The 17,683-nt window shown below is 39.7% G+C and overlaps 1 protein-coding gene across 6 annotated transcripts in view; it reads right to left on the reverse strand.

Moving 5' to 3' along the window:
- SOBP (sine oculis binding protein homolog) overlaps nt 1-17,683 on the reverse strand; it is a 156,340-nt gene that overhangs the window by 125,018 nt on the left and 13,639 nt on the right. For 5 of the 6 annotated variants that reach the window (XR_006890794.1, XR_006890793.1, XM_046677256.1 and 2 more), the window contains exon 3: nt 15,658-15,843. Coding sequence is in view for 3 of the 6 variants with exons in the window: in XM_046677256.1 (XP_046533212.1) it covers nt 15,658-15,843 (186 nt within the window). In the remaining 3 variants the exon portion in view is untranslated. Of the gene's footprint in view, nt 1-11,096; nt 11,189-15,657; nt 15,844-17,683 lie in introns of those variants that run through there. The other variant, XM_046677258.1, reaches the window with a different exon arrangement.

Genomic DNA, 17,683 nt, shown 5'->3' on the forward strand with positions numbered 1-17,683 from the left:
ATGGATGGATGGATGGATGGATGGATGGATGGATGGATGGATGGATGCAGAGAAAAGGAGATGAGGTTTGGAACCTACAGAGTAACAGTGGAAATGAAAAGGAGAAGACAGATTTAAGAGTGAGACTAAAACAATTACCAACATGTAGGAATGCAACTCACCCAGAAATAATTCAGATTTCAGAGACTTCATCTCCCTGTGTGTCTATTCAAAGCAGACCAGGGAAAAGTCCAAAGAGTTCTCTGTGGAAACTGACTCTGTAGTCAAATTCAAACAAGGTGAATTTTCTTTACCTCCGGTGTCCCTTCCTCACATATTTTCCCACATTCAAACAAAGAAGGAAAATAAAAGGAGAGATCTCATAAAGTCACAAAATAATAATTCTCTCTTGAATACTGTACTGAACCTGGATTCTTTAACAAGACACTACTAAGCACATGTGCCTTCGGCTCCTCACCATTAACTTGAATATCTCCCCAGAATTTCAGTGCCAGTGAAGGGGCTTCTTCTTATAAGTCTCCTCAACAACCTCACCTCCACTTCCTCAGTACTCACTGTAGAGAGTCTATATTTCCTATATACTAACTCTAAGAAACTAGAATAAGAAGGGAGAGGGCAGAGCTTAAGAGTAAGGAAAATCCAGAGTCCTCTATGCAACATTTCCCAAAGCACGTTCCACAGAACAGTAATTCCGTGGGATACTTAAATGGGTGCTATTTTTAAAAAGACTTCCATGGTCAATTATGTATGGAAAACACTGGGCTAAACTAAGTTAAGCTTTTCACTCTAAGTCTTTTTGGGTCCACCAATGTATATTTGGGAATCTTCAAGAGGGAGATAGAATGTGCTGTGGTTCACAAACTTGACCATGGACATATCTTTTCACAGAGAATCCACAAGACTGGACTTCTGAGGAAGTCTCCCTGGGATGTGCTGCTCCACTGCCCTACATTAGCACTGAAGCATGAGCACTTCCATGTGGGTCATTAATTCTCAGGAAGGTTTCTCTTCTTTTGCCCAGAATTGGATCCTCCATTGCCAGGAGCCTCCTTTGTCTGCACTGGGCAGAAAGACAAGGCCTGCAGCCATGTGGCCAGTGCTGGGCATGCTAACACCTACTAGTCCTCAATAAACAACATCTGACTGAACAAAGACACCCATGGTCCACAAAATCCTGTGGTGTTTGCTTCATGCGTCAAATATAGAGAAGGCGAGACTTTTCCAGTAAAGTCCTATGGAGAAAATGGCAGAAATCAACAATAAGGCAACAGGAGAGTAATAACACTGCTCTTAACAGTCTGAATAATTCATGTTCATTGGGTAGTTGCCATAGACAAGGAGCTCAAGTAAAATCTTGTCCCCCATCCCAGAGCCCTGGATCTAACTCTCTGACCAATCTAAGATGCCCTGAAATAGTGATGCTGCAGTCATGGGGTTGCCTCCACTGGACCTTTCTCTCCCACAAGGCTGAAGTCCCCTCACCAAACCCCAAGCCCCAGCATCTAGCCAACAAATACATGTGATTAGGGACAAGGGAGCAAGGTCAAAAAGTATGCACCAGCAAATCCATCACTGCTGGAAAAGCAATTCCAAGCCCCTGTCCTGTGTAGAGTGGCATCATCTCTAAGGAAATACAAATGGCAGCATATTAGGACTAAAGGGTCAAGCTGCTTTTTATAGGACCTCAGAGCAAGAAAAGTATTTCCATCACCTACTATTTATCTGATGGGCTCATTTCCCCTTCTGAAATCTGGCTATCCCATTAATTACACTTAATGGGCCCCACAGTGGTTGACAAATGTCCCCAGAGGGGAAACCTTGATTGTAGACAAAGGATTCATTTATTTACTCAACTTGGTGCCATACACTATACTAGGAGCTGGAAATACACTGGCAAACCAGACAGACATGATTCCAGTCCTCAAGGAGCTTTCCACGGCTGCCGTCAGTGTAAAACGCCAACATTCAGTAGAAAAGGATCATGGAAAAGCCAGGCCTGCTCCCAGGGCTCTGTCACCACCAGCAGGTCATAGCAGCCAGGTATTCTTGGCGACCACCGGGGGGGGGGGGCGGCTATAAGCAGTCCTGCTGCAGGGAGCATAAGCAGCCCCATCATGACTGACCAGCAGGCCAAGTCGCACCTCTCAGCATTCCAGGCAGTCCTGCCAAGCAGCATACCATGCTGGGGCTACCATCCTAGGGGAGGTGAACTGACAGAGAGAGACTCGGGTGAAAGGGACACCTGGGAGGGGTTGTGCATTCACGTGAAGCACTGTTTTCCTTCTCCTCGGCACCTCTTCTTCTCTCCATGTCCTGAACTGCAAGTTCAGTAGACTGAAGAGTAGGAAGAACCTCACTCAACTAAATTTGTTGAAAGAACCAAGGTGAAGCTGTGGATCATTGTCAACAAGATAACTTACTTCCCTCTTTATCCTTCCCATCTTGAAATATTTATTTAGATTTTTTGAATGAAAGTAATTAATGGTTGAGGGACTCTGAAGGGGCCCCATACCAATCCCCACTCAGGAATGTGATCAGACATAACATGCCAGAACAGCCCAGCTATGGGAAAGGTGGAGGGCACAGCAACTGGAAATCTTTCAGAGTCCTCTCTTCTCTCCACGTATTCCCCCTGGGCCATATCATCCACGGACTCCTGTGACTCCAGTTACCATCCATAAGATGAAGATTTACAAATCAACACAGTTATCTCTCATGAGATATTATTCCCAGCCACCTCCCAGACATCTTAACTTGTCATGTTCAAAGCTACACACACCCCTCCCCATAACCTGCTCCTTCACTGTGTTTCCCACCTCAGTTCCTGGCCCTACCAGCCATGCAATTACCTGCTAGCAAAAATCTGGCATCTTTCCTGCCTCTTCTCTCCATTTCCCTCCCACATTCTGGTGAATCATCAGGTCTTCCTAAATATTTTCATAATATACCCACTCATTCATTCATTCATTCATTCATTCAATAAATATTTATCAAGTCTACTTATGCCCAGACACTATTCTAGGTGCGCTGTCCTCATGGAGCTTCCTGCAGTCCATTCTGGTGAAGGCACTAACACCTCTTGCCCACACTACACGTGGCTTCCTATCTCACTCCCATCCAGTTCATTCCCTCCACTCTGGATGTGAGGAATTCTTCTGAAACACAAATCTCATCACTGCTCTCACATGCTCAAAACCCTTCAGTGGCATCCACTGCCCTCAGAAAGAAGCTGGAACTCCTCAGCATGAGCTCCACAGCTCCTATGACCAGGCTAGCCTCTCAGCTTGTCTACTCTCTGGCCTCTGGCTTCTTTTCCTTTCCTTGAGGCTCCCTCTCCACTCTGAGCCTTTCCAAGTGTTGCTTCCTCACCCACAGCCTCAAAATCCTTGACTGGTTCAGTCCTACCGCTCCTTCATAGCTTATCTTAAACTTCATCCTAGAGAGGCCTTTCCTGACCCCAAACCTGGTCAGATCCCATAGCACTCTGGACTTGATCATCATCAGACTTGATTGAGATTTATTTTTAATGTCTGTCTCCTCCAACAGCCAGTGGGCCAATTAAGACAGGGACCAAGCCTGTCTTTTTCCCTAGAATGAAATGTCTGACTTTGGGCCTTAGCATAAGGAGGAGAAAAACTAGGTGCACCTTGGGTGGTTGGATTCCTTGCGGGGCAGGAAAGCAGGGGAAGCCAAGGGCACCATCTTTGGTAATCACTCAGAACAAAGTTGCCTTAGAGGGAAACACCAGTGAAAAGCCCCAGCACAGAATGCAATCATTATTTCCACTATCCTTGGCCAAGTTCACGAACTAATTCTTCTCAATTTAACAGAAACTTTGAGAAGTCAGCACTGGGAATGTCCCTAGAATAACAAGAATTACCAACTTCACCATCACTTCTCTCTCTTAACCAAACTTTATTTATACCTTCAAATAATTAACAGCAAAGCAGTTCAGTCAAGTCTAGGTTAATTCCAGAAACACAGCCACCCTCTACAAGAAAGGGAAAGCACAGCTGACATCTCCTCAGATTTCCTGTTAGCATCTTAGCTCCTTGATGACCTAGGGCTGGGTGTTCTGAAAGTACTCTCCCAGCTAGGTCATACCCTCAAGAAGAGTTTAGATGATGCCAAGAGAAGTTCCAGGCTGCCTCAGGAATCACAGGGGTGTGTGATTTAGAATCCATGTTTAAATGGTGTCCTCACTTCAGAAGTGAGTTTTGGCCCTGATTCTGCCATTAACACAACTGAGTGACCTTGAAAAGGTCACTTACCTCTCCAGGCCTTATTTTCCTCATCTGTAAAAGAGGACATTTAGCAAGACGATCTCCTAGGTCCCTTCTAACTAGAATTTCAGGATTCTAAATCTCTCAAAATAACAAGATCCATTTAAAGGAGTGCTGGCAGAGGATATTCTTTCTCCTTTCCTCTTTTTCTTGAACTCCTGACTTAATTTTTCCCCTTGTTCTCCTGTGTGGCCACCACTGTTGTCCCTCAACCTTACCACAAGAAGCTTAGAAAATTCTTTGGCTGCTGGGACAATTTTATAAGTGGCCCTTTCTGAGCTCTCCAATATTTGCACCACCAAGAATCTGGTACTCTCTTTTACTCCTTTGTTATATATTTATGCTGGACTTTAACAGGAAAAACATTAATGTTCATAAAATTCTAACTTTCCATATTCTTTTCCATTAATTTCTGATCTTTCGCTGCAGACTTCCACACATGGTATTTTATCCTGAGTTTCCCAGAAAACAGAATCTGAGACAAAGACTTGCATGCAGCTGGATTATTGGGCATGTGATTCCAGGAAGTAGGAGGGACAGACAAGGGGATGAACTTGAGGAGGAAGAGCCAACACAACGATGTGTTATTGAGTTGGCCACCACGAAGGGAGACTGGTGTTCAATCATAAAGAACATTTTTTGGAGTTTATGAAATACATTTTGTAACTACTCACCCAGGGGACAAAAGGAGGAAGAATTTGTTTGTCATCTCTCACGCCCCATAGATCTAGTGTGTTAATTTTCCCACACATCTGGTTTGTGCGTGTGTGAGTGAGTGCTGAAAGGATTTACATGATGCTCAAAAGCTGCCATATCACAGAAGCCCCAAAGCGAGAAGCCAGAGACATATGCCACAGGCGTGAGGTAAGGCCCTTTAAGAACGCGAACGCATGTGCCTAGGCTGTCAAAGTACTAAAGCAATCAGTGGAGTAAGAGCTGGGGCCAAGAGGATCTGGAGTGGTGCACAAGAGGTGTCCCATACACAGAGCTGTCGTCACTGTAGAGCCTGGTTTACCAAACACAGTACTATTGACATTCTTAGCCACATAATTCCTCGCTGTGGGGCTGTCCTGTGCACTGCAGGATGTTTAGTAGCATCCCTGGCCTCTACTCACTATATGCCAGTAGCAGGCCTTCTCCCAATTGTGACAACCAAAAATATCTCCAGATATTGCCAAATGTCCCCTGGAGGACAAGGTTACCCCCAATAAACAACCACTGGTGTACAGTATTGTGTACCTTACTTTTGTCACCCACCCAGTGCCCTTCATTTCTCTCTACTTCACACCACATCGAAAGCATCTCTCAAGTGGACCACTGTGAGGGATATTTATGCCTTATGCTTATTTATGCCTTTATAGGCTTCACCATGATATATTTCATTTAAATAGATGATAATTCCTTAAGAAGAAGGAATATGACATTTTAAATACTTGATTTGAGAAAGCTGTGAACAGCCTAGATACAGAATTAAAATGTTAAAATTGCATTCTAGGGCTTAGTGCTTAAATCAGGAGAAGAAGGAGTTAAAAAATTTTTTTGAAATCTAGGTCTCTTAAGTCAAGGACTCGTATTTTTGAGACAAGGATCTTCATCCCTGAATTATGCATACAGGAGACACACACAATTTCACATCCAACTTCCAGGCCCACACTCACTTACTCACCTCAGCTCACCCAAGGAACCCCTGGGAGACCATGCTAACTACTGTTGATGAACATTTGGACTGTTTCCGGTGTTTAGCTCTTATGAATAAATGCTACTATGAAGGTTCTTCTATATGTCTTTGGCTCACATATATACAAATTTATGTTAAGTACATATCTAGGATAGAATTATTGGATAATAGGATATGTGTATGTTCAGCATTAATAGATAATGGCAATTAGCTTTCAACAGCGGTTATGCTAATTACACTCTCACCAGCAATGTATGAGAGTTCTAGTTGCTCCATATCCTCCTCGACTGTTGGTATTATCAATCTTTTTCATTTTAGCCATTCTAATGTTTGTGTATTGGTATCTCATTATTATTTTAAATTTTATTTCCCTAGTAACTAATGAGATTGAATAACTTTGAATATGTTTATGGGCAACCTGGATATTTTCTTTAACGAAGTGCCTATTTATGTTTTTTCCCCATTTTTCTATTGGGCTCTTTTTTATTTATAGGAACTCTTTATATATTATGAATATGAGTCTTTTGTGGGCCATGCATTACAAACATCATCTCTCATGCAGTGATTTGCCTTTTCTTTCTTTTCAAGGATATCTTTTAATCAACAGAAATTCTTAATTTTAATAGAGTCTATTTAATCAACTTTTTTCTTTATGGTTAGTGCTTTCAGTGTATAGTTTAAGAAATATTGGCCTACCCAAAATCATAAATATATTCTCCTGGGCTTTCTTCTACAAGCAGTATTGTTTTATCTGTCACATTTAGATGCATAATCCATCTAGAACTGATTTTTGTGAATTGTGTGAAATAACGAATCAACAGAGATTTTTTTCCATAAGCACATTTATTGAAAAGACTATACTTTCCTCACTGCTACTGCTCTATGTTGTATTTCACTCCACATACATCTTTGTTGTTACAAACTAAATGTCTGTGTCCCTCCAAAATTCATATGTTGGAGCCCTAACCCCCAATGTGATGGCATTTGGAGATGGGGCCTCTGAGAGTCAGTTAGGGTTAGATAAGGTCATGAGAGTAAGGCCCCTGTCTGATGTGATTAGTGCCCTTATAAGAAGAAACACCAGAGAGCTCCTCTCCCACTCACTTTCACCCTCCCCTCTTCCCCTCCCCTCTCCCTCTCCCCCACATGAGGACACAGGGAAAAGGCAGCTGTCTGCAACCCAAAGAGAGAGACCTCACTACACACCGACTCTGATGGCACCTTGAGCTTAGACTTCCAGTCTCCGGAACTTCAAGAAAATAAATTTTGGTTGTTTAAGCCACCCAGTCTATGGCATTTTGCTATGGAAGTCCAAGCTGACTAATACTTTTGTCATAAATCAAGTATCTGTTTACACTTGCTTCCAGACTCCACTGAAGTGGTTTATATGTAAATCCTTGCATCATTATCTCATTGCATTAATTATTCTAATCCTATAATAAGTGTTGCGATCTGGTAGCATACGTTTTCCAATTTTTTTTTTCTTTAAGATTGTCTTGGCTAATCTTGCCCCTTTGCATCTCCATGTAAATGTTAGGATCAGCGTTTTAATTTCCACAAAATTTTATGGAGGGATTTTTATCAGAATTGAATTAAACATACGATTAATTTAGGAAGAATTTGCCTTTTTAAAATATTTAGTTTCCAATCCATAAAGATAGTGTGTGCCCCAATGGGTTTAGAAGATTTAGGTCTTCTTTTATTTCTCTCAGCAATGTTTATAGTTCCCTGCGTAACAATCTTTCACATATTTTGTTAGATTTTTTTTCCTGGGTATTTGATGGTTTGATGCTACTTTAAAAGGTATTTTTAAGTTTTGTTTTTTTAATTTTTTTGTGGCTGATACATAGAGATGTAACGGATTTGGGGGCTATTGGCTGTGTTTAGAGACCTTGACAAATGCACTCATTGATTATAATAGTTTATCTGTAGATTGTAGGGGAGGTTCTAAACAAAATGTCATTTCTACCTTTCAAATCTTATATTTTTTCTTTTTCTTGCCTTATTACATTATCTATGAATTTCAACACAAAATTAAATAGAAGTGGTGATAGTGGTCATCCTTTTCTCATTCTTGATCTCAAGAGGAAAGTTTTCAATGTTTCACCATTAAGTATGATATTTGCTGTAGGTTTTTGTGGGTACTTTTTGTCATATTAAGGAAGTTTCATTCTATTCTTACTTTGCAAAGAGTTTTTATGATTAATTATGTTAAATTTTATCAAATTACTTTTATGCATCTACTGAGAATATTGTATGACGTTTAATTTTATTCTATTAATGTGGTTAATTATATTGATCAATTTTTAAAATTTAAATCATTCTTGCATTCCTAGAAAAAAATCCAAATTAGTCATGAAGTAATATCCTTTTGTTTATATCACTGGCTTTGGTTTGCTATGATTTTGTTCAGGATTTTTGAATCAGTGCTCATGATGACATAAATTTTCCACTTTAATGTATTCCAATTACATTAAATTATCATCACGTCATAAAATCAGGCGAGCAATTCACTATCAAGTCACAAAATAAGAATTTTATAAATGTAGGGAAATTATACATTACCTAAGCTAACTATATCATTTTGCAGACAAGGAAACTGAGGCTCAGAGAGGCTAAGTGACTTATCAAAGATTATACCACCAGTAAATGGCACAGCTGGCATCAACAACCCCGGTCTCCTCATTTTTGCTCTGGTAGTCTCTCCACCACATCATGCTACCATTCAAACTACACATTCCATCTGTCATTAAGAACAATTGAACATACTGAAATTTGACTTAGACCTTTCAAGACTTCTCAGTGGTATAAAAAAAGATGAAAAACAGGATCCATATCATAGTAGATAACATTTTTAAGCTTCATTTTGTGTCTTTTTTTTATCACTTTGAATTTCAAATGACTATCTTCTAGCCTACATTATGTTTCAGGTGTCATTTCTCCTCAACTTTACAAACATAACAGTTCTTGATTATCTGCCCATAGACTTTCTGCTACCCCATTTAAGTGCCTTTCTACTCCCACCATATACCCTCCAGATGCTGCTGAAATTATATCACACTTTCCTGATTTCACTCATATGTGGAAGATCAAACAAACACACATATACAGAGAATAGACTGGTGGTTACCAGAGGGGAAGTGGGTGAGGGGAGGGCAAAAGGGGTAAAGAGGCACATATGTGTGGTGACAGATGGAAACTAGACTTTTGGTGGTAAACGTGATGCAGTCTATTCAGAAGCCAAAATATACTAATGTACACCTGAAATTTACATAATGTTATGAACCAATGTGACTACAAAAAAATAAAATTTTAAAATGTAAAAGAAAAAAATTATATCATAATTTCCAAAGTCAAACTAGAATGATGTTTTGATTATATGCCAATTACACTGTAATTCTTGGAGGTTAGAGACGATGATATACATATATTTGTGTTATCTCATATAAAGTGAAAAACATTCAGTAAGTACACAATTGACTGAAAGACTGACATAGCGTTTTGGATAATCCAACGGTTATCAATTTGAGTTAAGGAGACATCATGCCTACGTTCAAATATCAGCTCTGCCAGCTATTTCCTAGGTGACCTCAGTCAAGTTGCTTAGCTTTTCTGGGTCTCAGTTTCCTCTTCTGTAAAACAAGGTTAATAACAGCATCCACACAGAGTAGTTGTAAAAATTAAATGAGATAACCTAGTGGTACAATGCCTGACCCATAAAAAGTGCTCAAGAAATATTAGCTATGATGAGATTATATCATTACTGTTATTAACTACTACTCCTTTTCCTACCAGTCACCATAATTCCTCCTGTCCTTGTCCTAAGTGATTTGGAAAACTCTCCAAATCTGAGGCTTCACTGAACCTCTTCTTTTTTTTGAGAAATGTAACTGCTACATAAATAGTAAGTCATCCAAATCCCATTAACTCTAGGTAATTTTATTTAACAATCATATTTTAAAAGTTGGACAAATAAATAAATGGCAAAGCAATTTTGATTAAATCCTGTTTTTTCAATGGCTATTTGGAACACATCACTCATATGCAAGCCCCAAGAATATTGAATAACAGATAAAATAAATAACGATCATAATGCAAACCACATTCTGATTCCTACTTCCCTGAAAGTACAACTCCATGCAAGAATTATAAGAGCCAAAAAGTAACATGCTTATTAACTGTGGGTTACTCAGCTATATACATAGAGCTTAGCAGATCACGTGAACGTTTCCATATTCTCAGTTAAGCTAATGGTTCCTTAGAGCCCAGTTCTTATAACCCCTTAAGAATTTCAAGATTTGCCTGAAAAAATATATCATATTTCCATGACTATGACTGAACACAAACTTAGAAAGCTCATTGAAAGCAAACCATCCTGGAAGACAGGAAATGGTCATTGTTTCAAAGACAGGCGATGCACACAGGAAATGAAGGTGGTCTTAGGAGCTGGATTTCATCTCCCTCCACACAGACCCGTGTGTGCTGTGTGGATGGACCCCACCTCTCACCTCTCACATGGTGGGGAATATAAATAAGGTCACTTACCATTCGAGGTAAAAGATATTTTATGCCAAACTGTCATAAAAATGCATCCAGAATATTCCTCCTTTTTTCACATTTCATTTCATTTTAAAGTATTCAGGGATTTAGAGGGATTCTGGACTTGTAACAGGCAAGTTGTAAGCCTCTGGGAAAACCTGTCAAGACTCAGATCTAAAACGTCGTCTCCTAGAAACACAGTGTTTTCTGCAGCAAGGCTCAGTGAAACTTTCACCAGAAAAAGTTGCTGCTTTTCATCTTTTCCTCATGAACAAAAACAATTACATGAATGGTTTTATTGATTTTTTAAAAAATTTTTGCAAGCAAAATGCTGTCACAGAGCAAGTCTGAAACTAGAAGATAAAAATCCTGGTGAGTCTCAACTGGTTACTTTGAGCAGAGGTAGACAAGGTGGGGAGACCCAAATGTACCCAACAGCTGCAGAGGACTGAGGTCTGGTCAATGGAGCCAAGTGCCATTACACTTGTAAAACCTTTGTAAAAAAACTGTATTTAAAATCCATTGTGAATGGCTTTCCTTCAATAGTCAAACATGGAGGGGAGCAGGGCAGGCATAATATCTTGACAGAGACTCACCATAGCACAGTTCTTATAATCCAGGCCCAAAGTCCTTATTGGCACAACCCTCTTTGAATGAAGTCTCAAAGGTTGAATCCATAATAAAATCTCTAATATGAGAAGAATTACAGCAAAGTTACAATATAATTAACCCGAGTTATCTTTCAAAACTCTTGCTGATATATCTTCTGCCACTTCAGACTATGCTCATGCTGTGATTTTTAAATTAGCAAAGGAGGTTTTCATATTTGTTCAAACTAAAAAGATAAAGGAATGTTGCATAAAAAGAAAGAGTTGGTCAATACTTTCTATTATTTTCTAACATTATTCTTATAATAGCTTTTTTTTTAATCGCTGCTCCGTATGGCAAAGCCTTACTCTATTCACTTCCTTGAGTCTGCAGAAAAGTCTGCAATTCTTATTGAAGGATCATGGTGATTCCCTTCACTGCTTGGAGGGAAAAAAAAAAAAGCAAAATCAGGGCTATTATCCTGTGTTTATAACAAGTCTATTACCATAGTAACGACTGTGATGTCACAAACCCTACACCAAGGGCCAGATTCTGTCTCTGAGCGGGGAAGGGCAGCTTAGCCCCAGAAATCAGACGCAATGGAACACAACCCTGTGCGGCCAAAGCAAGGTCAATGCTTGTGGTAGTCACCAAAGCACAGGGAGCTCCAATTCTCTGAAGTAAAGGGGGGCAGGAACAGAAAAGCAGTTCCCCAGGCCCAGAAGTAAGCTACACCCACACTTTCGTATGCAGCTGTGCAAAAGGAAGGTGGAAATCCAAGCAAGTGTGGTATCACCGTGTTCCCAATCACGAGTATTCCACTGGACCCACTGGCTGCCAAACACGGATCAGATCCAGGGGTGAGCCTGCCCGAGCACATGAAACACCCTAGAACTAGTGCCTGACCAGATGGGAGCCCTCTAGTACCTCGGAGGAGAAACAGCTTGTCTCGTGATGGCAAACACTTTAAAACTAAGCGGGGGTTTTACTCTTCCTAGGTCATCCCAGTTCACAGAGTCCCAGGGTTAGAGAACCCATCAGGTCTCCCAAAAGATGTGGACCTTAAAAAATAAGCTTTTGCAGGAACAAGGTGTATCCCTTGTCACTGGGGAATCTGAAGTAGCAGATTAATAGATATTCGTATTCTGACACAGTCTAGGGAAATTTTGTACAAATATGCTGAAAACGCAACTTTAATTAAAAAGAAATTGGATAAGAAGTCAGAAGACCTTAGTACTGGTCTTGGCTCACATACTTAGCAGCCACATGACCTTGAGAAAGCCATTTAACCTATTTGAGTTTCAGTTCTTTATTTAATGGTATCTAACATGCTATTTCCCAGGGTCACTGTAAAGATCAAATTAAATAACAAATGTGAATGAGTTTCATAAACTGTAAAGGATTTAATATAAACATAAAGCACTATTATTATTAGCATTTTCACATAGCCAGTTTACAGTACAACAGGAATAATTTGGACACTAATATTTTCTTCCCAGAAATCCAAAGTACACATATGATCCTCGTCTTCCCTATCCCAAGGGGTGGACACTTGCGTGATACAGTCAACTCTAAATTACTCAGGGCTGATTACAGAGGGGCCTTTTGCTTCTAGCCATTGTACCATTTATTAGTTTCCCTCAGGAATGCCGTGTTAATCTACATATGACTTGAAAATTGACAGTGAGTGTCCCTCAACTCGATTACGTTGAATAATCACTCTGGTAAAAGTTTTACCAGAAGGAAGAATTGAAATGATTAACAAGACAGAAGTTTTTGGATAATTCGTGGACTTTCTTTATCCATGGATAATTACTGACATCACTGTCAGGGAGGCTATGGTCAAGGTCAGACATGTTGGGACTAATTCAGACAAGGTACTAGCATTTTCTCAGTGAACAATAAAGTAACCTGTACTGTCTTGTGTATGTGCAATGGGAACCTGAATATCAGTCATCCATTCATTCATGCAACAAATATTTGTGGAGTACCTAGTATGTGCCAGAGCTCACCATATACCCTGAAAACCTCACAATCTTCCTGCCCTTGTTGCTGTGCCTTCCTTATGATAGTATACGGAGCATCTTGGCAAAGCTCACAGCCTGACTCTTAGAAACTCTATTCACCTTCTTGTTATCATGAGACTTGCCACCGTACCCTAGTGCAAGGATCAGCAAAACTATGGTCCCTGGGCCAAACCCTGTCTACTGCCTTTTTTTATAAATAAAGTTTTATTGGAACACAGCCATGCCCCTTTGTTTACGTATTATCTGTGGCTGCTTTACTGCTACCACAACAGAGTTCAGTAGTTGTGATAGAAATAGTACAGCCCCAAAGCCTAAAATACTATCTGGCCCTTTCCAGAAAAAGTTTACTGACCCCTGCACTAGATAATATAACTAAATGAAAAGTCCTCTCTCCTGCAAGTTTCTGCTTAGGGACTAATAGAGTAAGCTCCTTGAAAGCAGAGAACCTTTCTGTATCTTTGTCTTGTCATGTAGAACCCTGGAATAGGATTGAGTCAAGGTTTAGAGCAGATACAGAAAATTAAACACGTCCTTCCCTACATTTTGTTTTCAACAGACGAGTGCCTTGGAGTTGCATGGAAGACAGCATAAAACCACTGGCATTCGGTTACTCTGGCTTCTGATTCCTCAGAGTTCCTAAGTCTAAGACTTCCAAGGCTCAGTTTTTGGCCTCTATCCCTCTGCATATTTATTTCCTGATCTGATGTGGAATTAGAGTTAAATAGGAGCTGTGTGCTTGAATTCCACGTGGCTGGCTCAGCAGGAAACTCCAGGGCAGGTTTTTTGGCATGCCAGACTCCTGTTAGCCTCAGCTATGCTAATTTCTAAAGCTGTTTGCTTTGCTCAAATAAATCTTAGAGGGGAATTTGCATTTGGATGCACACCTTTTTATGCACAAATTATGTGCATGATAACTCTAGGGCAGAACAAGGACTGGAAAAAAGAAAAAGAGGCATGGTGTTTACAGAAGGGTTTTTGTGTGCCAGGCTCTATGCTAAATGCTTTACATACATTTTCTGGTCTCACAGCCACAATAAAGCCATGAGGTGGAACTGTGATCCCCACTTTACAGATGGGGAAACTGAGGAGAAGACAGCTTATGTAACTTGTCCACAGTCACAAAGCTGGTAAGTGACAAAGCCTAGATTTGAACCCCATCTGTCTGAATCTGAAGCCCATGTTCTTTTCACTCAGTCACACAGCATCATCACCACTCACCTAAGTCACAGGACAGTCATTCAAACACGAACCCTACATTTACAAAATTAGTTACCCCTCTTCTCTCCAGCCGGCCTATGTAAAATATGTCTTTGGCCCTTGGGAGATATATTTAGGCCCCTCTGCATCACAACACAATCAACCAAAGAAGAAGAGTGGCATTAGAAAGGCAAACTTTACATGATACACAAATCATGTTAGTAATTAGTAGACAAATGCAATTACAAGTGACTTTGACAGGTAAGTGGATTTTAATGATATATCTGAGAACCTCAGTACGAAATGACACTTTTATTGCTAAAATATAATAGACCAAGCAAGAGAATATGCCCATACCATGAAGAAAAATGTTAGTAACACTTAGAAGTGTTAAATATATCTATAACACAAGCCTAGGAACTTGTATCTATAAATATCTTCACTGTTTATGGGAACATAACCAAACACCTATCTTCTCTAAAAAAAAAAAATACAAGCATTACCTTCAGTAAGTTACAATAAGTACTGCTGTCAAAACTCTGTATTTATCATTGTTCAATTCAATATACAGAAAAATAACCAGTGTAGCAATTACATATTCTAGCATAATTCTAACATTTTAAGGCAGCCAGACACAGTACTATTGAACTTCTTTCTATGCGTAGAACATATCTGTAACCTAGCTTGCAATATCACATCAAGCTCAGCTCATTGCCATCTAGCTTAATACACTGCTATCTAATTTTCTGGAAATATAAAAGAACTGATTACATTTTCATGCAAGTGAAATTCAGATCTCCATTTTTTTTTTTAAGCTCTCAAAGAGAGCTTTCCAGGAATTAGAAAGAACTCTGTGGCGGAGATGGGTGATCTAGGTTGTTTCTTAAGTGGATTTCAGAGAAGTCACATTGAGGAACAAGCCTGCCACACACCCTCTACAAAACTTCCCCTTCCTCCAGAAAACCCACAGAGGAGACCTGGTCCTCACAACACCACCACCAGTTCAACCACGGTTACTTTTTCTTGCTAACCAGCCAGTATGTAATTTTTTAAGTTAGTTCATCCTTTTTTATTTTAAACAGATGATTTCAGAGAAAGAAAATAACTTTTTTGTAGTTAATGGTAGGAAAAGTTCATTGTCAGGTGAAAGTCCTAAGCAGTAGACTGAGGAATTCGCATAATATAGTAATACTACTTTTAATAATAAATGCACTAACATTTCTTATCTACAAAATTCCTAAAGTGGTCTTTTCCAAAATTCACTTGAACCTTTAATAATTATTCATAAGATAGTTAAAACAACTTTCTATGAACCGTTATCATTGGAAACCCCATAGCGACTTACCTGCTGGTGGCTTTATGAAAGGTGGCGGAATTAAAGGTACAATAATGGGCACATTGCCATGATCCTTTGACCCTGCAGGTGAGTCACTGAGTCCATTTCCTGTGGCAAGCCCTGAATAGCCTGTGCTTATATTGTATGGTGAAATAACACTGTCCTCAGGTAATTTTGGTTTTGGCAAAGAATTTTCTGTAAGAGAAAAAAATCACATTCAATATGACAAAAGCACTTATTTTCCTTAAAACTACATTTTCTCAAGTAAAATGGCTTTTTCAAGTAAAAGTGTAATAAAATATGTTTTTCCTTGCAAATCTTTAAACACTTTACCAGAGCTTCACAGACCATCCTGGACCTTTTCAGTCTTGTTACCATAAATTTCCAATGGGGTCCTTTATAATTGCTCCACTATGATAGCTAACATCCCAATTGCATCGTGGTGATGAATTTTAGCACTGTAAAAGCCCATAGAAAATTGAGAGGCAATTAACCTTTTCCATGTACAAAGTGATATATAGCAGGCATTGCTCTCTAGCTACCAGAGGGAAAGCTTAAAAGTGCCCCCCAGCACTGCAACTAGGTCCCACTGCATTATAACCTTGGGTCAGATTATAACCGAAAGAACCAATGAGAAAGAAGCAGAGGAATAAAACTGTTGTTTCACAGGGTAGACCCATTAGATTAACCCATTAACACCCATTAAAAATTAACAAAAATGAAAATAAAGAAAACTTACAATGATATGAACTGTATGAATTTTATCCTTGCATGTGAATCATTGAAAAAAAAAAAAACAACTCAACCAGGGAAAACAACTTTTTTCCCTCCAGTGGCATATCCTGGCACTCTCTCCATGTTCCCCAGAGGCAAAGATTATTACCTAGACCAAGTATTATATGAGCTATTAGTTTATAGAATATAAACTCATGACTTGCATTTTTCATTTACAGTGAAATTGATGATACTATCGCCATAACATGATGTGCACAATTTCATAGCAAGCTTAACATAAAATTTGTCACGTACGTTCAATTCCACATGCCTGCAGGACAGCTCATTTACATTTCGTTGCTTGGCATATAAGAAGGAAAAGCGCTATCTTAGAGACTGGAAATAAAATGCATGAACAGGTAGTTTATGCCAACAGATTTTGAGTGCAATGCAAATACTGATCAAGTTGCCAATGATGACACACAATTAGTTTCACCCACATTTTATTAAAGTTCCCCAAATTGGTTGCTTCTTCACATTCTCTTCTTTCTTTCTTTGACAAACTCTCATTCCAAATTTAGGTTCTTAAGTTCACTATCCATATCAACAACCACCAATGGTTCCAGCCTTCCCTATGAGATATTTGGCATTGCGATCCACTGGTAGAATCAGCGTTAATTCAATTCTGCCAAGCTTCTAAGTTCTACTCTTTACCTGGGATCTGATGAAAATTCTTCTGGAATAATATAGGATTCAATCATGTACTACACTCTTCCTCCTCTTCTTACCCTATCCAATACTGTGGGGATGAAGGAAGGGTAAAAACTTCACATGCAATCCAGAAATAGAGCTTTCTTTTAGAATTCTCACCAGAAACAGGGGAGGGGGGAACTACCAAACTAACCACGATTCTCTCTTGCAGTCTGAAAAAACCCTTATGGTTTCACTTAAAAAGCACCAGTCCCCAGGGCTGGCCCCGTGGCCGAGTGGTTAAGTTCGTGCGCTCCGCTGCAGGCGGCCCAGTGTTTCGTTGGTTTGAATCCTGGGCGCGGACAGGGCACTGCTCATCAAACCACGCTGAGGCAGCGTCCCACATGCCACAACTAGAAGGACCCACAATGAAGAATATACAACTATGTACTGGGGGGCTTTGGGGAGAAAAAGGAAAAAAATTTTAAAAAATCTTTAAAAAAAAAAAAACAAAAAAAGCACCAGTCCCCAACAACTGATATATCAAAGGGCTCAGGAAACTAGGAGAAGTTAGCAAACATTGCCCCTTTCTATAAATTTGTGGGCAGGACCACAGCACTTAAAATCCCTA

Source organism: Equus quagga, chromosome 11 (genome assembly GCF_021613505.1).
Source record: "Equus quagga isolate Etosha38 chromosome 11, UCLA_HA_Equagga_1.0, whole genome shotgun sequence".
Classification (NCBI taxonomy): Eukaryota; Metazoa; Chordata; class Mammalia; order Perissodactyla; family Equidae; genus Equus; species Equus quagga.